The sequence below is a fragment of the Bradysia coprophila genome, unplaced genomic scaffold (genome assembly GCF_014529535.1).
Source record: "Bradysia coprophila strain Holo2 unplaced genomic scaffold, BU_Bcop_v1 contig_476, whole genome shotgun sequence".
In the NCBI taxonomy this organism is placed as follows: Eukaryota; Metazoa; Arthropoda; class Insecta; order Diptera; family Sciaridae; genus Bradysia; species Bradysia coprophila.
In genome coordinates, this window is record NW_023503727.1 from 1,869,291 (window position 1) to 1,890,482 (window position 21,192).

A 21,192-nucleotide genomic window follows, 5' to 3' on the forward strand; every position below is an offset into this window, starting at 1 on the left:
ATCCGAATGGATATAATATTCCGTATGTGTATATGTATAGCATAGCCTGAAGTATACGCACAATATAGTTTTCATTTTAGCTTCCTCTATTCGGGCAAAAAAAAAGATGTGTATCACATCAAATATTAAAAAAAAAGTCGAAAATAAATAAAATATTATTGAAAACGGGCCAAAGCAGAAAAAAAAGAGGAGAGAAATGAACGCAAAATAAATGAGGCGAACTAATGATATAAAACTGATAATCTAATGGGGAAAAATATTTTCTTTTTCTCTTTTTTTCTTCGCTACAATATTTGTTGTTGTTTCGATTTTGTTATTGTTTTTTTTTTGTGGATGCCTCTTTTTCCCGGCTGAAGAAAATTTATTTTTAGGGTGGTTATACACACAGCACAGAGATGTGGAATTTATACATTTTCGGGTTTCTTATACAGACAAAATATTGTGCAATCACTGTTTTATTGAATAACATAAAATCAGAATCAGTAGATCCCATAAATATTATTACTTCATTGAATTGTGAAAAAGAAAATAAAATCTAATTATTCAAAATTATTGTTTTGTTGGGTTTGTTTTCTTGGGGGGCCGGGATTTATATATGATTTATTAGAGGGTTTTGTCGTTTGTCTTGAGGCTTACATCACATTAGCTGTTGAAATGGACGATCGATTCGACAAGAAATTAATGTGAAAATTGAACTTGAACAAAATATTGAAATTGGTTTTTAAAAGGCAAGTTACAACAAAAGAAGTAAAAGATTTTGCATCAAACATTAGAATATATTTTTAACCAACTAATCTATTTAACCAACTAATCATTGAGTTACTATTATAAGTAAAACCATACTTTAAAAGGTCCGTCATTGGGAAATGACAGGACAGTTTCTCGAAAATTTATGGAAAATTTTATCACAAAAATTCACCGAAAAAATTCAAAGAAACCTCTTATGCTTTCCATTGTATTCGGGCATAGTCTCTTTAGGTCGCCAAGGCATATTTGAACACTAAAACACTTTTTACTCGATGCAAAAACAAAAAGTTTTTTTTTTGTTTTGTCGCGACAAAAACACAGAAAATATTTCGACACAACTGTGACACTCCGCCATTATAAGGACTAGAATGAATGTTTGCTGTGTTCACTTCGGCGGTAAAATATTTTCATTTAAAAAAGTCGCCGACACTTCAACGATGGTAGACATTTATTAAAATTGTAACCTCTCCCACTTCTTTAGTAAGCTAACAAGACTTCGCTGAGTCTAATTATGCCATATCTTCGAACAAAAATATCGGCTGAGGTCGAATAATTCTCCGCTGAGCTTTAACAAACCTCCGCTGAGCTCTAATAATTCTCCGCTGAGCTTTAACAAACCTCTAATGAGTTCTAATAATTTTCCGCTAGGCTTCAGTAAGAGTCCGTCAGGCCTTAGCACGTTGTAGTAAGGCAATGAAGCTAAGCGAACACTCAATAAGCATCAGCGGATACCTAGTAAGTGTTCGCTATGATTTAATAAAACTCCATTTAGCTGTGGTAGATCTCCGCTGAGTGTCCGGAGCTCAGCGGAGGTTTGTTAAAGCTCAGCGAAGAATTATTAGAGCTCAGCGGAGAATTATTCGACCTCAGCCCGATATTTTTATTCAATGAGGTGGCATAATGGCATAATTAGACTTCGCGAAGTCTTCTTAGCTTACTAAAGAGGAACGAACATTTATTTACGCTCAGCGCAGTCTTACGAGAGGCTAAATTTTTAATAGATGCTCTCCCATCGTTGAGAGAATGTCCGCTGAGCTCTCGTAAAGCTTTAAAAAATGGTCGATGAACATTATTAAATGTATACGCTACCCTTTGTCAACCGTTTGATGATTGTTTTTAAATGTCCGACACTTTTTTGAATGAAAATATTTTACTGCCGAAGTGAACACAGCAAACATTGATTCTAGTACTTATAGTAGCGGAGTGTCACAGTTGTGTCGAAATATTTTCTGTGTTTTTGTCGCGACAAAACAAAAAAAAACGTTTTGTTTTTGCATCGACTAAAAAGTGTTTTAGTGTTCAAATATGCCTTGGCGACCTAACCGAACCGAGACTCTATGTGTGTAATTCTATACATAACCGAATACCATAAACTTGATATGTGCAATGCGTCCAGACAAATAACACGGCAATTAAAAGAAATTGCTGAGCTATATTTTGGTATATCACCGCTATTACCAGTGGCAGAATGTATGGCACTGGTAGTAAAACGAGCCATGTATTCCGAACGAGTTGCCCCGCGCTATATAACCGTACATGTATGCACAATGCAGCAGCACATTACGTTTTGCAATATGTTTACAACCTCATCTATTTTTCGTCTTTAATGTTTGCATTTTGTGATAGGTATACATACCGGGCGATACAAGTCTTTATAGTTGATACGTTTTATTTCGCAGACGCTTTTTATGTGATATTTTCACCTTTAGAGGTTCATAACGTTTTTTTGTTGTTGTTGTGTTTCTAACCCTCCGTCCTAAATTGAATGCATGTGGTTTTCGTGCATTGCATGCAACGGTAAAAGGCTTCCACATTTGCTAACGACGAGACAAATGTTTATTTGAGCAGGGGGCAGTAATAATCGATTGGCTGGAAATTAAGTCCACGTGATGGAGTAAAAGGTTGCGAGCCGACCAGCAGGATTTAAACGAACAATCGGATAACGACTAGCCAGATTGAGTGATAAAAAATATTCTCCTTAGTTTGGACGATTTTCACGATTCAAAAAAGCGATGTAATTCGTTCAAATAGAACATCAGACAAATGAGAAAGTTTTAGGACCGATTTCGGTACGAGTGGAGCCTTCCTTGTGTAAGTGTAAATTATAATCCAAAGGAAAGAAAGCAAAAACGATAAAATTTTAGCTTTTTTTTAATCGTAAAATGATATGTTCCCCAAAACCCATTCTGAGACCAATGTTACACAGCAGTTAGAAGATTGAAATTACTTTCCTCGCTGAATTTCGTTCGACCAATAAAAATGTTTTATTCTTCATCAGTAAGGACTTTATATGCCCAGCTTATCGGCAATCCATAAACATTGTTTTCGCCTATTTGTTTAGTATGATGCGAATCCCAATCAATTGAAGAATAAATTTTTCTTTTTATCTGTCGTCACTTTAATATTATTCAAACGTTGTCATGAAAAAAGGTCGTCATAAAATTCATTTTCGTAAATATGCGTACATTCAGTTCCTGGAAATCCTTCAACAACAACAAAATATATTTATGCGACATAACACCACATATTACAGATAATCAAAAACGATCAAATAAATTTCTATCTTTATTAGTCATATAATACAATAAATCGAACTCGAAACTGACTTCCTTTTATTACGTTCGACATTGCAATAATAATATGTTTGGAGTGCGGTATTGATAGACGAAAGATATCTCTACTACATAAATTTGGTTCCGTATGTAACGCAATAAAATTGTTCGCATGGCGCCAGAAAATCTCTTAACCGAAAACGACGACGGAAAAACTTGACGGAAGAAATCCGAATGAGACTACAGTAGAAGAAGAAGAGCGACGACAAAAAATAAATAAATAAATAAAAAGAAGAAAAGTATCGTTACGTAAAGAGAAATAAAAGGAAAACTTGAGAATATAATAAGTTTATTTTCGTATGCCTTTGCGTCATATTTTCTGTTTAAGTGCTCGTTGTTCCATAGAAAATATACGACTAACACGAGCTAGTGTTTCTTCATAAAAAAATTTTTTGGAACGAATTCGAAGACATTTTTGTGTCCTTGGATTAGACATTATATTTCTTTCTGCTGTTCTTCAAGGACATTTAGTGGGTGATCAAAGTTATCGATTTTCCATCATTTAACACTGGGAACATTCGTTTACTGTCTGTTCACTGTTGATGTTGATAGAACACAAATTATTTCAACGGAACGCTGTACCAACCTGTTGGAATGCTGTAATGTGTTTTTGAAACATAAAATTATGTTACCATTTCAAACAGAGATTACAAATTCTGAGAATAAATTTTGTTGAATGATGTCGGTAGGATGATCGCTTATAAGTGCATTTTAATTGTGGATTTAGTTCGACGAGCTTCTATTGCAAATTGTTCGATGAAATTTCAAACCTATACTATGACCACTTTTGTTATTAGTTCAAGAGACTCGGGCATTGACTTGACAACAGTTACAGAGTCCACACACGGGTGGAATACTCGTTTGAAACTTACTTTTCAGCTTTTTCAATTCAAATGCATTTGTCAATATTAGTTCGTTCATTCAAATGGGTAAAATGATTCAAAACTTTGTCAATGGGTGGGTAATTATAAATGAAACTTACATCATTAAGACGGACAAAAGATATTTCCTAGAGGCACATTATGCCATTGGTGCTCATGAAATTGAAAGCAAAGAACCTGTCGGCTATTCATCTGTTATCGATAACGACGACAAAAATAATGGCAAGATCTTTGTAATATTGTCATTTATATAGTAAAATGCATGTTAAAAAAATTGAAGGACCAGATTTGGAATCAACAGTTTAAAAATAATTTGATCGATGGAAGTAATAGATCCACGACAGAGTAAAGTTAACCAGGCAGGAGCGCTGATTTGACTAGGGACCTGAATAATCTAGTAGCCCTATATTTTTTGCGAACAAAATTTTTCAATTTATGTCAGTGTTCATTTGAGTTGCGCAAGTTGAGCAAGTTGCGATGAAGACGTTTAACGTTATGGGACACATCAAATAGATTGTGACAAACACAAAACACATATCGCTTTGTACACGATACTATTCATCTGTTTTGTTGACGGTAGTCAAAATAAATTGGGAAAACCAATGAATAAACAGAATGACCATCAAATAAAAATGAACGGACGGTTCGGCGGAAGGAAATGAAAAATTGACTAAGTAATTCATTGACAATAACACCCTGAAATAAACGTATGTATACACAAACCGGACGGTATTTCTTATAAATATTCACTCACTGCTCTCTATATATGCGCCAAAAACGTATGGTAAATTATTAATAAATTCAATTTCTCAGTTTTACGGTTGTGTTGTGTGCTGTACGTTTGTTTTTTTTTGCTTATGTCCATTTTTACCCATATTTTATTCGAAGAAAAATACGAAGAAATTCATTGAACAAATTCGTTTGCTGTATAAGAAGCGAATAAGGAAATTCTTATCTCAAGTATAGTTTTACTGTTGAGCAATAAGAAAAACTGAAATTTCGCTATACACAAGACCATGGTAGTTATATGTACCTTTTTTTTAGTCTTTCCGAACGGACAAGTGAATTTATTGCACTCTTAGGAAATGTAATAAAATTTACCAATTTTTGTCTGTGTACATATATACCATGCCGGTTTCGATACAGATATAAGATGATATAATACACCCGAAAAAGGAAGAAGAAAAATTTCATAGTAGAAAATTCATGAGGTGGCCCATTCTCTAACAGAAAAGAAAGGAAAATCGACTAAACTCGTTTCTTATTCATCCGTATTTTCCATCGGAATAAAAACATGAATAAGGATTTTCTTTCGACGTTTACATCAGTACGTGTAATAGTCGGTTGTACAAAATGTAATATGATGTGTACACAAAAGTGTATAGCAGGGAGGAAGACAAAATCTGTTTGGATAAGTGATGATCGGGAATATTACAAGTACCTTGTGTATATAATAGATGTAGACATTACAACTCTTTGTGTGGAAGGTACTCCCACTGAATGGATGGCAACAAACACAGTTTCATCTTCCATGGCATTTAATGTTATGAACAAGCTTTGTGTACGAACGGAAGCAAGGAATGTGATGTTTCATGTAATTTTATTTTTCTAAGTAATTGTATGACCAAGTGGTTTTTGCACTCTTTGGGAATAATTTATTGAAGAGGTTTTGAGCGCTTTCTACATTTTTTTTCCCTTATTCCTCTTCATTCTGCCGTCTTGTTGTTACAAATGCCATTACGTTGTTCACATCATCACTCGTGAAGTGTTGGTTTGGTGGATAGGCACACACTTGAATGATTCAAAGATAATTTGATTAATGAAAATCAAGTTGGCTCGAGTTGAGATTATTTCACATTTATTGGATGTGGTTACATGAGTTCGTGTCTCTATGCAGCCCAGAGGCATAATAACAGTGGAAAAAAAAGTAAGGAAAAATACCACAGAAATAGGAGCCCTTTACTCGACGAAGTCAGAGCTATTCTGCAAGAAAGCTTATACGCAACGCAATAGAAGTAGTCGACAGAGAAATTTAAAGAATTTTCTTTAATCATCTGTTGTCGACAGCAACCACAAATTGAGTGATGACCTCCCGGTAATGTGGTCTTATATAGCGAAATGTATGTCAAAACGATTGAAGTAATAGATTTTGTTACAAACATTAAGAGGGATTCTTTTGAAAAACAGCCTACCGAAATCGGACGCATTTTCTATTGGAATTTTTTATATGTGCCTAGAAAGGACTTCGACCCTAGTGGCCAAAACCACTTTCAAGAAAATTCTCCGAAGTTTGTGTGGCTGGTCAAAGGTGAGCAAAAACCGAAAAGTTGCAATTTTCTTACAAAAATTGCTCCAGTTACACGAGCCGTACAGGGTCGTGTGGGGTGTCATTAGAAAGGTAATCACATGTACTATTGAGCCGAATAGGGTCTTATTGGGTTTAGAATTCATCCACACTCAAATATGTGCAGATAAAGTTTTTAACCGAAGACGTACACTGTTCTTACTGAAATTTCTCGAGGTACACAAAATGTACATGGTCGTGTGGGGTATCATTTGAAAGGTAATTTTATGTGCTTTTGAGCCAAATAGAGACTAATGTGGTTTGGATACATATGCGATGAAAAAGAAGTTTAAATGTTTAAGTGTCCATATTTCATCATAGATACATCCAAACCACATTAGTCTCTATTTGGCTCAAAAGCACATAAAATTACCTTTCAAATGATACCCCACACGACCATGTACATTTTGTGTACCTCGAGAAATTTCAGTAAGAAAAGTGCAAGTTTTCGGTTGAAAACTTCAACTGCACATATTTCAGTGTGGATGAATTCTAAACACAATAAGACCCTATTCGCCTCAATAGTACAAGTGATTACCTTTCTAATGACACCCCACATGACCCTGTACGGCTCGTGTAACTGGTGCAATTTTTGTAAGAAAATTGCAATTTTTCGGTTTTTGCTCACCTTTGACCAGCCACACAAACTTCGAAGAATTTTTTTGAAAGTGGTTTTGGCTTCTAGGGTCGAAGTCCTTTCTAGGCACATATAAAAAATTCCAATAGAAAATGCGTCCGATTTCGGTAGGCTGTTTTTCAAAAGAATCCCTCTAAATGATACATTGAACAAATGGAGTAACAGATTTATTAATTGCATCGTGATACACGTCTACCGTTACCGAAAGGCTGAATACCGTTGCACAGATGCTGATCAGAAAGACGGTCGAAGACACGAAAACTAATTCTGATAATTTCGAACGAAAACTTTGGCACAAGACGACGTTCATTGTTTTAAGAGTTAACAAAACCGTTAACGGTATTTATTTTGAGAATAATAAACACCGTTCCAAATTCAACTAAAAAATAATAAAGGAGCTCTTAAATACTTTTCTTAGACTTCAATTCCATGCCATTGTTTAAAGCACTTTGCGGAGAATGAAATGCTTATATAAAATTACTGAACCCGTAAGCATTCCACTAAAAACTTTCACAATTATATACCCCAAATAGTTGTCTAAGAAACACTTTATAAACTAGTTGTGGTATACTTGAACCTTACGTTTATATCATCAAAAACCCCTCGACACCTAGTTGATTTCATTCTCAATTTAAGGAAAATATATATCTCTCCTCCACAACACAACAATATTATAAGTTCTGCATTTACATAGGAATATTGCCGTGTTGTTTTCTAATTATAGTAACATCGTCAATGGATATAAATTTTACGTATGGAAAGGAGGTATAAGTACAATCCACATGGCACATACCGGTGAAAATAAAGATATATCAAACTATATTGATGAAGTTTCCCAGAGATCATTGGAAAAGGATATAAACCGAACGATGTAGTTATATATGGAGATGTATTCATCGTTTGTTTGTTTTATACATATTATGTCTACGTAAATATATATATATTGATGGGGAGAGGAGGAAAGCCGATGGGGACCAAGCGCAGCAATGCAAACCAATTTACAGTTCTATTATATAGGAAATTGGTTGAAAATTGAAAACTTTGCTCGGATACATATTCTCCATTCAGGCTTTAGTCCAAGTGCACGATTATTATTACCAACATTTTTCTATAACTTTTAAAACTGAATTCCTGAGCATATGGCAAAAGCAGCAATATCCCAATCTATACGTATACAATCGTTGTGCTCTTCTATTCCCGCAATTTATCTTCGTAAAACATTTAGTATGTTTGCATTCAGGACATTACTCTGGCATTATTACAGTGGAGATGAAAAAAAAAAAATGTTTGGAAAATTGTACACAATTTCTGTTATATATAAATGCGGAGCGGTTTGTTTTTCGTAGGTATTTTCATTTGTTTTATTCAATCTTTTTTTTTTCAATTTCAACTATTTCCATCTAGCATATGATTTTCCACGATCCATATACAACACATTTTCAGTCATTGCATTACATTGTCATGATGGTACAATTGTAACTACGACATAATTGTATGCATTTTTTCGGTGTGTGTACATATTCTGCATATGCCATATGATGGGGTAGCAAATTTTTTTTATGATTTGCAGGAAATGCCTCGGGGCTGTATAAAATTTCAATTAGTTTGGTGTGCTTGTTTTATTTGCCATGGATGATCGATGACCTAGGGATGTTAATACTTTGTACATTTTTAGTTAATGTTCATTTTATGACTGTTAATGCAATTTTTGTAAAAAAAAACAAAACGAAAATTGTCAGTACATTAGGTTTGATTGACTCGGTCATTTTTGGGATTCAGTTACAGATGAAATTGGAACGCTGGTGGTGGTTGTTCCAAGAATTTCTTAGAAATTCAGAAAGTGAATAGATTATGGTTAGCTCGCTATGTGTTCATTAGAAAGTGTGGTAAGGTAATTATACACCAGTCACGTATGCGTACTTACACACGACATGTATTTCCATACATAGTCACTGTATAATATACGATGACTAAGGTAAGAAACATGCCACTCGTATTTTATACAAGACGTATGTATAACAATACTTGTCGTACGTTAGCACGCATACGTGTCTGGCGTATAACTTCCTTACCACACTTTATACGTGTCAGACGTAATCTTTTTTCTATGTGTGGAAGCACGGGCTTTCATAGATGTCCAATGCACGAGTACCAACTCGCAAAAAAACACGCTTGCCAACTTTTATAAGAAACGGTGGAGACTCGCTTGACGAACGAATAATGTGAAACGAATTCCTTACTCTATTGCTAACATTTGTGCATGACAGATATATGCAATGAAAGAGTTTCCGTGATAATTTCGATAATTCAATACATCTTGCGTAGCTACCATCCTAAAAACAGACGGATTTCGAGAAGAGAGTCAATTCTCACATTCTTTCCATTCGAGCTGTTGAAATAAGTTGGTGAGCTTTAATACACAGAAGGTGTGGTTAGCCTTTCGAATGCTGAAATATACAAACGTTAATATCGTCCATGACGATCGTTTGTGTGAGTGCAATTTACCGGTCATAGAGTTCTCTATATTGCAATAACCAAAAACTCAAAGTTTCCAGCAAAATGTGTTCCTATTGCAGCCTATTATCCTGCAATTACGACTTATTTTGGTGTTGTATTGGCGGTATCGCTTGATTTGATTCAGTCTAAAAGCGTACGAACTGATATGCACATGGTCTGGACAAGGCTTACTGCTAAGTCATAAGCGATGTAGTGTAATCATCTGCTAACATCAGCGACAGCAAAGATAAACGATGAGCTCGTATGAGTCGACTTATATCAAAACGCATGATTAAACTAATGAAGTAATAGATTTTGCAACAAACATGAAACTATACATTGAACAAATAAAGTAACAGATTAAACTATTTTATTGCTACCACAATCTTTTGTCGTTTGGAAAAGTTGTAGTGCGACTCGTGGTGCTACGGAATAAGAAAATATTTTCAAGAACGTTATAAAAGGATTCACATTCCCGTTTGCATTTAAAGTGGATCTCCTTTTATTCCAGACGTCAGTTGATTTTTTTTGCATAAAATTAACTTTTATGCACGACGAGTGTTCTGACGTTCAATCATTTTGGCTTATCGCAATAATGTAAAAACGATTTTTTTTGTGTGTGTGCTTCTTTGCACTATCAGTGATTTATAAATATTTTCATTTTTGTCATTTGCCATCGGTCTTGTTGCAACGGTAACGTCCTGGGTACACATGATGTGTTCAAACAAGAATTTTCTTTTATAAAGCTGTGTGCACACATAAAAGACAAAAAGATGTTTTTTTCGGAAAATCACGTAATAAAATGAAACTTTTCGAGGGAGACACTACTGACGTTAGATGTACCATTTTGTATGCACTGCACGAATCAGCAATCCAGACACTGAGAAGAAAAAAAGCCACTATGAACACGCAGCATGCACGTCTAGTGTATCTATCTATCTATATATGTATGAGAACATATCAGTAACGAACATAAAAAACGAGGACATGGAAAACCATTGAAGAGACATAGTGAAGATTCGCGCGAGCGAAAATTTGTTTTTCAAATATATCAAGGAGAATGAAGCAAATATTTTTCCATAGTTTGTTAGTGTTATTTTCGTGTGTGCGCTTTTTTGTTGTTGTTGTCGTTCGTTTTTAGAAGAGTTGTCTGTTTCAAGCAAGAGACGAAAATTTACATTTTTATAATACGTAGATGGCGTGAATGTGCATCTAAATGGATGTTTTTTTGGTTCAATGATTTTTCTTCGTTGCTTTAAAATGACAAAATGTGAAAAAATCTGGAACTAATTTGTAATGAAGTCTTATTCATGCTACCGTATACCCTGGTGTGACCAAAAAAAAACCGGTCAGGTTTCTTTTTGCCTTTCCACCGAATATATACCGAAATGAAAGGATCTGTGCAGTGCAGGTGAATTTCCATTTTAATTTAACTTTTTTTGTTTTGTTCGAGAGAGGTTGTTTTACAGATGCATGATTCATTCAGTTAAGAGTGATATCGCCAAAACTTGAACCAATTTGAAAACAAGGGTTCGGCGATCCGGGCGAGCTATAGCGCGTTGGATTCGTCTTTCAATTCTAGACAATACGTATCTTTTCCTTTTTGCTATTAATTGTGTACTTTTGGTGTAAATTGGTAAAATGCAGGCACATGTCATAGGGTAGGGAAAACACTTTTTTAGTATTAACTCGAGGTAGACGATTTTTTAAAAGTTGAAATGTTGTGCGAATGTGCGCCTCTAAAAGACCTATCATTAGAGTATAGGCACGAGTCGGTGCCACTGTACGTTCGGGAGTAAACAATGAAAGTATGGTCGATTTTCGCACAGTACTGCTGGCCTGCAACAGAACATTTCCGTGAAACCGACTATGGGGTGTTGTAGCTGGACACACTCACTATCATCCCACGTAAACTAAACCTCAGAAAAATTGTGTTGCATTCCAGGAAGTTGCACGAAGTAAAGAGTTGCCCAAACTTAACCAATTTTTTCATAGTTTCGAGTTCAACGAACGGCGTTAAAGTCTGATTGTGATCAAAAATTATCCTTAAGTTATGCTATTTGCATTTAGTGATCATATCATGAGGCCAGGAACGAACAATGCCATTAATCTTTGTCTATACATACCAGAGTGGTTTTTTTCCGTATGTCTAAAAATTTCAATTTTAAACCGCCTCAAAATATGGTATTAATTAGCTGATTCCAAAAATATGTTTTTTCTAATTTTTGGAATCATTTTAGTGATCCGGAAAAATCGTCAAAGTTTGTATGTAAAAAAAATTTTCCCATATATTTCCATACAAACTTTGACGATTTTTCCGGATCACTAAAATGATTCCAAAAATTAGAAAAAACATATTTTTGGAATCAGCTAATTAATACCATATTTTGAGGCGGTTTGAAATTGAAATTTTCAGACATACGAAAAAAAACCACTCTGGTATGTATAGACAAAGAATAATGGCATTGTTCGTTCCTGGCCTCATGATATGATCACTAAATGCAAATAGCATAACTTAAGGATAATTTTTGATCACAATCAGACTTTAACGCCGTTCGTTGAACTCGAAACTATGAAAAAATTGGTTAAGTTTGGGCAACTCTTTACTTCGTGCAACTTCCTGGAATGCAACACAATTTTTCTGAGGTTTAGTTTACGTGGGATGATAGTGAGTGTGTCCAGCTACAACACCCCATAGTCGGTTTCACGGAAATGTTCTGTTGCAGGCCAGCAGTACTGTGCGAAAATCGACCATACTTTCATTGTTTACTCCCGAACGTACAGTGGCACCGACTCGTGCCTATACTCTAATGATAGGTCTTTTAGAGGCGCACATTCGCACAACATTTCAACTTTTAAAAAATCGTCTACCTCGAGTTAATACTAAAAAAGTGTTTTCCCTACCCTATGACATGTGCCTGCATTTTACCAATTTACACCAAAAGTACACAATTAATAGCAAAAAGGAAAAGATACGTATTGTCTAGAATTGAAAGACGAATCCAACGCGCTATAGCTCGCCCGGATCGCCGAACCTAAGTATTGATTTTCCCCAAAATTGGTTCAAGTTTTGGCGATATCACTCTTAATTCAGAGAGAGGAGACGTGAGACTTTTGATTAACTTGTGTCCTAAAACTGTTCTATTCTGTTTAGAACCATAAAAATGTGAACAAAAGCTTATATCAAGCTGTCTCGTCTCCTTCCATGGACTGGATATTTATGAAATAGTTATGCAATGATACGTGCACCGCTCATACCTTGTACGAGTCCACTTGCGTTGGACAGTGACATGACATGAAAAAAGGCACAGAACGAAAAACGATGGAATTTCTTAATTACAACAAAGCCAAACGGCCTAATTAATTCTAGTGGACTCAACAGATTCCCATTAACCACAACCCCATTATCCACCACCATATTTCTATAAATTCTTTCTTTTATCCTCGCATTCTAAACGCAAAAAAAAAATTAAATTAAAAGAGGAAAAGCTGTTCATTTTCCAACTAATTTTAAAATCTGCTCGAACATCCTCGCATACACAACAGCTATATAGCAATAATGTTACTTTAATCTATTTAATGTAATACATAGCCGCAAAGTTTGAACAATTTCGTGAATATAACCGCACATACCATCAGCCAGAAGTCGTCTCAAATTCGAACAAAACGCACACCATTTTTCGTTGTTGTATAAAACGGCATATCATAACCGACACCGCGAAATGTGGAAAAAAAAATCGAAAGCAAAAAAGTACACAACGTGGAAACGACGAAAATGAGAAAATATTATAACACAAAACACAAAAAGCCTTTAAATTAGTTCATTTCCGCGCTCTTTTTTATTTGTTCCTATGAATGTTGTTGACTGGAAGTGCTTGGCTGCTGTGTGAAAATTAAAGTACTACCGCTGACGGTTGCTGTCTATTTATATATATATATAGAAGGCGCTAGTGAGATAGATATATATGCATGTATTAGTATCTATACAATACATCCATTGCAAAGACTGTTCAACACATAATGCGATGGGGAAGTGTAGGCAGCTTTTTTATGCCAAGTCGTTCATTATATTCTTAGTTGTTATGCTGTAATTCAAATAGAAAAATGGTACAACGGAGCGAGAAAAAGAACGAAACGAAATTTCACACAAATTTTCCAGCACCGAAAATTTCGTGCGCTATAATTCAGATTCGCATCATGTAATACGAAGGGAAGACCACCAATTTTATGCCTATAACAAGGGGTCACGTACTAGAGTATGACCTATAACTGTACAATTAGATCGACTTCTAACACTCCGAGTTGGGAGTTCGAAATTACGAATAGCTTAGAGTCAGGCCATCTGTTATCGAGCCGGCGGTCGACGAATGTAAACGATAAGCTCTGACTGGTGTTTTGTAGCACATTCTGCGAAATGAAGTAAAAGATTTTGTGTCAAAGATAAGGCGACAATTTTAACAGAAGAAGTAGCAGATTCAATGTTATACCGCTGGTCGTTTGTAAATGGTTAAAACATTATCAATTAACACGTAGGGGATAATTCTCGAGCAGGCACTTCAGGCACACCGGAAAGTGCTAAAGGAGTCGAGGAATAACCTCCAAATAAATTTTTTTAAATCAAAAGTCAAATTTTTAGAAATTTATTTGGATGTATTCCTCGACTCCTTTAGCACTTTCCGGTGTGCCTGAAGTGCCTGCTCGAGAATTATCCCCTACGTGTTAATTGATAATGTTTTAACCATTTACAAACGACCAGCAGTACAACATTGAATCTGCTACTTCTTCTGTTAAAATTATCGCCTTAACTTTGACACAAAATCTTTTACTTCATTTCGCAGAATGTGCTACAAAACACCAGTCAGAGCTTATCGTTTACATTCATCAATCGCTGGGTCGATAACAGATGGCCTGACTCTAAGCTATTCGTAATTTCGAACTCCTAACTCGGAGTGTTAGAAGTCGATCTAATTGACTCTCTTAGCACTTTCCGGTGTGCCTAAAGTTGACAAGTCACAATAACCGGCAACGTGTTAACCCACTTTCGATGCAATACTGTCAGTTTAAATTAACATTTGATAAGACTTTTGTAGGCAGTTGTGAGTTACCCCTCGGTATGATAATACAACGTTACAGCGACAATATTACTATGAAGTCTGTTTACTCGCGGAGTTGTTCTCGTTGTGTTTTTTTTTAATAAAATAAAACAACCCCTTGTGATGTGGTCTTTTGTTGGAATTCTGCCGAACATCATTGTGGTTTGAGGATAGATTTGACTCAGATTGCTATATGTGTGTGCTGTGTATACAGGCGTATAAGTTTCCAGCGATACGATGACGAATAAAATATAAAAACAAAGAGAATGGAAAACTCTTTGAGGGTATTGATGGGGCTGATGTAAACTTATGATGGTATTATGTAGGGCATTATGGAAATGCGATGATTTTACGGGGAGAAAAAAAAAGTTTTTTCTTCTTTATTTCAACGATGTGTACAGCACAGCCAGCAAGACAGTACACTAGCATTGTCTCATTTTACCAGCTTGTTGAAAAACTTAGTTTTATGACCGAAGAATTTTCAAGCTTTGTTTTACATGCAATTAAGTCTTATATAGTACATTAGCATCCGCAAGGAAGGATCATATTGTAGCGTAAAATAAGCCTATGTTACAACAAAAAGAGTATATGCACAAAAAAAAATCATTTTGCGAAAATAGAAAAAACAGACAAAACGGGAGAAATGGTAATGTAGGTAGACGAAAGACAATGAAAGGGGGAGATCGGGAAGTGTCTATATTTATTCTTTTTCAAAATAATTAAATGACTCGGTTGACAAAATTGTTTAATTTTAATGAAGTTTCTTTTGATACGGCAAGCAATAATGGAGGGAATGAATGGTAAATAAAGGTTATTTGAATAATGAGTGGATCATTAATTGTAAATGAGAAGAGAATTTATCTGCGGACTGACAACATAATGTTATTTATACCCGACGTATAAATTTGAATTTGTAAAGTGTAGAGGTACAGATTTGGTTGTATTGTTGTCGTTTCTGCCATTTAAAATTGGAGAATTTCCAGATGAGCTGTGTGGTGAACAAACATAATAATCGGAAAATGACTTTTTCTTGCGATACCTTGTCGTTCCGACACCAGAATTAGTAATAAATCTGTCAATTTCCGTGAGTTTCCATCAATCAAGCTCACCGTTTTCAAAATTTACCATTTTATGTGGTAAAGAAATTTAAATCTAAATTCGGCACATAATGTGGTGGCGTTTATATAGCGCATGTATGGAACATGTCATTGGAATTATATGTTTTTGTAATTGATTTGCCCTTTTCAAAATATTTATGAACAAAATGTGCTGAGCTTTATGACGAGGGGGAACCAACTAGACAATGATGTGTCCCATGAATTTCCATTTTCTTTAGTTTTTCCTGGGAGTCGATTGGCAATATTATCGTAAATCTAGACGCAAGTTGTCTGGTCACATTATGTGACTCACATATGAATAGTAGAAATACAGAAAGGGGACGTGTCACACTAGCGAATTATAAGATAAAATTGAAGTCACTTTTTTACTTATTACTTAAGAAATTTGCGATGTGAGTAAAACCAATTTGGGACTATCAATCGAAAATAGATCGACTTGTGCCAATAGCAGTAAAAATTACAAATCTCATTTTTCTTATAGTTCCCTTCTTCTAATCGATTGTCAAAACATTGCCTACTAAATGGCTAGGCCCCACCTCCTGGGTGGGTCAGGTCCCTTGTCTGGCAATTTTTTTCTATAATTTCTGTTACAGACGGCTGTCATCTGTTATCGACAACGACAGCAAGAATAAACGACAAGCTCTGACTGATGAGGTCTTATATAGCAAAAAGCATGTTCAAAACAAATGAAGTAAAAGATTTCTGAAATCAATATTTGAAAATCTTTGATCAAATGAAGTAATAGATCAAAAGATTGAAAAAATGAAACTTGTGTGAATTACGGTCCTCGCTTCGCTCTGGCCGCAAAGTTCACACTCGTTCAAACATTTTAGGAACGAAAAAAAATCTTTTAAGAATACGATTTCACGCAAAAATTTTCGTATATCCCAGATTACTAGTCCGATTAAATTCCAATGTTCGAGTTTAACCACATGAATTACGCTACTGGACGAAATTGATTTTTGAAGCCTCTGAGAATTAAAACAAAAAATTTGAAAATCGGGTAAAAATTACTCAAGTTACCTCGCGGTAAGAAGAAAAAGCGTCTGTGTAGAATTTCTCCCATCTCGTTGTTCGAATATAATCCATCTGCAAACTCAGCCTCAAGAGTTTCAATCTTCGTCGATTAAGACAAAAAATTTGTAAATCTGATAAGAATTAGGGAAGTTATAGCGGTAACAAGGAATAAAATTCTCTGGAGAATTACTCCCATCTCATTACTCCAACATTGCCCATCTACGAACCTAACCTCATGATTTTCATTCTCCGTCGATTAAAACCAAAATTTTGAAAATTGGTAAAGAATTACTCAAGTTATCGAGTCCACAAGTGTACGGATGTTTTCTGTATTTAACGTTTTTTCCCAATGTAAAACATTTTCAAAATATCAAAGTGAACTTAGCGTTACGGACATTTAAGGGTATTTTCTTTCATAAGACCCTGACTTTCAGTCAAGGGAATAACAGAGAAACTTCTCATCTACTGGATAAAATCTCTATGGAAAATTAAGAGGCTAATGCAGACCTAATACAGTAAAACACTGCACGCTGGTAGTTTAAACAAACGAAGGACAAGATTTACATCGTGACATCCTTTACCATTTATAGAAGCTCAACAGAAAATATAATCGTTTCAGCATTCAAAATATAATGAGAACTGCAAATAATTTCATTAAACCTCATCCAACCTCAACATTGGATTCTTGGACACTTGAGACAGATGTTGTGGTCTCAAGTCCTTGTGTTGCTCACTTTCCTCGACCAAAATGAATCAAAACAACTTTTCGTGTTTGCTGTGTTTATTGTTTGCCTTGCATTCGACTCGCCTGAGTCATCTTCATGGCTATAAATAGGAACAATAAACTGTACACTGCGGTCGTTATAAACTTTGCTTACATTCTAACTTACGCTATCAATAAATTTTGATCACAGTCATCAAATTCAAACTTTTGTTGATTTTTCGGTTTGTTTTTGTTTTTATGTTATCACAGATTGCTGAATGACTTGCGTGAACGTAAAAATTGAAACGTCAAATTACACTAAACATATGTTCGCCCGATTCGGTGGTTCGTTCACTTAGTGCGGTGTCTTCGGAGGCTGTCTGATTTGGCGCCGAAGGTTTGACTTTTTTGTCTCTCATTTTGTGTTTGATGAGATTGTAGAAAACAGGGGAGACATGCTTGGCGTCCTTCTTGAAGTTCACTGTGTGACCTTCGTTCAGTATGATGTGGTTCGCCTCATGAATTTTCAGTAGGCCACGAGTTCTGACTTTTTTGAGGATTTTTGCGTTGCTGAAGTCAAATTCGTGTTTTGTGTTCACTACGTGTGCTACCAGGGCCGTCTTAGTTGGTTTCTTTGCTTTGTTTTCAACGTCCTTGGCGTGTTGTGAGCACCGTTCACAGAGCCGGCGCGATGTCTCACCTATGTATGATTTCCCGCATATTTTACACCGGATAGAATAGACCACATTGGAGTTTTGACCGATTTCCAATTTGTCCTTCATGTTCGAGAAGACTTGTGAAACTTTGTTTGTTGGACGGAACGAAACCTTCAGATCCGGTGCATGTCGTTTCAGTTGGCTTTTTAGTACATCGGACAGACCATCAATGTATGTGACACCTGCAAAGCCAAGAGCACTTTTGGGGTATTTTGGCTTTGGTGTGTAGGTCATTTCTTTCAGGCTCACGTCATTGGGTGCAATCATTGTCGAGCTCGCCGCTGGTCCACTTTTCCTTACAATTTTTGTGGCATCAAGGAACGGATAGCTGTCTTTTTTGTCGTGCACACGCGAACTCGAGTACTTGTACTGTCGTTGTACTTCATTTACCAGTTTGTCAATCACGTCAGTCGGAAAGCTGTTTTTTTCCAGAATTCCTTTGGCAACTTTTAGGTTAGCATTGTGGAAGGACCGGTGACTGACCGAGAACACTCTTCGTAGGAAACCTTTAGCTACGTTCCTTACCATTTGTTTCGGATGCTTCGAGTGGAAATTTAGAATCCGGTTGGACGCAATGGCCTTATGATACCAGTTCGTTTTCAGGGTCGGTGCTTGGTTGTAGACCGTGAGATCCAGAAAATTAATGGATTTTGTGTGTTCGTCCTCCAACTCAACGGTGAACTGGACGTCTTCATTGTAGGAGTTCAATTGGTTTTTGAGGATTTCAACTTTGTCTCTTGGGACCGATGTGAGGTGGTCGTCGACGTAGGTGGACCAGAAATCCGGGCTGAGTTTGAGATCTGTCAGTGCTCTGTCTACAAACTCTTCGATTACTCTTTCGACCAGTATGGGTGCGAGCGACGACCCCATGAACATGCCCTTGTTTTGCCGGTAGTGTTTTCCGTTATATACGAAATGGTTCGCGTGGTTGAGGCACACATCCAACAATTGCATGAACTTTTCTTTGGGAATCGGTGTATGCTCTTCGATGAGCTTGAAGTCACGTTCTATTAGCTCCAAAGCAAGTTTCGTTGGAATGTTTCCGAAGCAATTAACTACATCGAAAGAAACCAGAATATTGCCTTCCGTGATTTTGATGTTCTTCATTAGCTTGACAAACTGTTGTGAGTTTTTCACCGAATATTTCGGTTTGAAGGATTTGCGCAGGATGGTGGCCAAAAACCTCGATAATTTGTACGCTGCCGAGTTGATGGTGGAGACGATTAAACGTATGGGATTTCCTGGTTTGTGATATTTAATTTGAGCGAATAATCTTGGTTGGATTGCGTTGAAAGACTTCAGGCTCGTTTTAAGCTTCGCTTGCATGATGTTTGCTTTGTACAAGTTATCCAGACAACGGTTAACCAAATTGGTGACTTTTTTGGTTGGATCAACTTCCAATGGAGTAAACGAATCCAAATCGCTCAGTAGTTCAGTAATCTTCCGATGGTAATCCTCTTTGTTGGAGATGATGGTGACGTTACCTTTGTCACTGTTTGATATCATTACGCCAGGATTTTGTTGTAGGAACTCTCGGGTCTTGCGAATTGCTTTTTGAAGGAATTTGTCAATGCGGTTGAGCCTTTTGTTTTGCTTGGAAAATTTGGCCAGCGAATATAAAGCATCACCCCTCGCTGCACGTTGAGCATTCAGTGGAACTTCTCTCTTGATGGCCAGTTCGATATCTGAGGCTAGATCAATGATAGGATCCTCTTCCGGTGTGATTGAAAATTTCTGGCCCAAACTCAACACTAGCTTCATCTCCTCTGGAATTGTGTGGCTCGTCAGATTTTTGATGAAACTTTCATCGAATCGAATGTTTTTGGTGTGTTCTTGGGTTTGCTGTAGCTTCACGAATTTCTCGTACACCATTTTGTTGGACCTTTTCAACTCAATTTCGTACGAGTCTTTGGACAGGCTTAGCGTTTCTTCGGTGGTACTTTGACTCAAAGACTCGAGCTTATTCTTTAGATAATCCAAATCTCGGTGACACATCGTGATTTCTACGTTAAGCATTGTTTGCATCAGGTTGATCCTCGCTGTGTCAACTTGGTTGCGGGCACTTTGCGGTGCATTCGAATATTTCTTGAACAAACGATTGACTTGGTCTAATATGAATCGCGGAACTATGTTGTGTCGTCTGCATTTCAGTAGGAAAACTAGTCGTGCTTTCTGTTTTGCTAGTTTCTCGCTTGTTTTGCGATGCTGCCTTTGGATGGTGTTGTTCCCAAAGGAGTAAAAGGTTTCATTGCTGGAGTTTGTGGTGTCAACTCCGGCGGTGCTCATTGTGTGAATGCACCAGTGAAATTTGGTACGAAGAATGGTTGGAATTTTCTTCGGTGTTGTGTTGCTGGTCGGATGGTTGGAATTGGACACTTGAGACAGATGTTGTGGTCTCAAGTCCTTGTGTTGCTCACTTTCCTCGACCAAAATGAATCAAAACAACTTTTCGTGTTTGCTGTGTTTATTGTTTGCCTTGCATTCGACTCGCCTGAGTCATCTTCATGGCTATAAATAGGAACAATAAACTGTACACTGCGGTCGTTATAAACTTTGCTTACATTCTAACTTACGCTATCAATAAATTTTGATCACAGTCATCAAATTCAAACTTTTGTTGATTTTTCGGTTTGTTTTTGTTTTTATGTTATCACAGATTGCTGAATGACTTGCGTGAACGTAAAAATTGAAACGTCAAATTACACTAAACATATGTTCGCCCGATTCGGTGGTTCGTTCACTTAGTGCGGTGTCTTCGGAGGCTGTCTGATTTGGCGCCGAAGGTTTGACTTTTTTGTCTCTCATTTTGTGTTTGATGAGATTGTAGA

The 21,192-nt window shown here is 36.3% G+C and overlaps 2 protein-coding genes and 1 long non-coding RNA gene across 14 annotated transcripts in view; all 3 read right to left on the reverse strand.

Annotated features, from left to right (window-relative positions):
• LOC119082642 (chromatin modification-related protein eaf-1-like) overlaps positions 1 to 21,192 on the reverse strand; it is a 269,989-nt gene that overhangs the window by 89,906 nt on the left and 158,891 nt on the right. The window lies entirely within an intron of this gene.
• On the reverse strand, positions 224 to 9,905 carry LOC119082667. Its single transcript, XR_005088680.1, has 3 exons — positions 9,567 to 9,905; positions 4,130 to 4,134; positions 224 to 235 (listed from the first exon to the last, which is right to left on the reverse strand). It is a non-coding gene; the product is annotated as an uncharacterized LOC119082667 (long non-coding RNA).
• Positions 17,894 to 20,951, reverse strand: LOC119082641. The gene is made up of 2 exons (XM_037192210.1): positions 20,938 to 20,951; positions 17,894 to 20,872 (listed from the first exon to the last, which is right to left on the reverse strand). The coding sequence occupies exon 2, from the start codon at positions 20,648 to 20,650 to the stop codon at positions 17,957 to 17,959; it is 2,694 nt and encodes an 897-aa protein (XP_037048105.1). The 5' UTR covers positions 20,651 to 20,872; positions 20,938 to 20,951; the 3' UTR covers positions 17,894 to 17,956.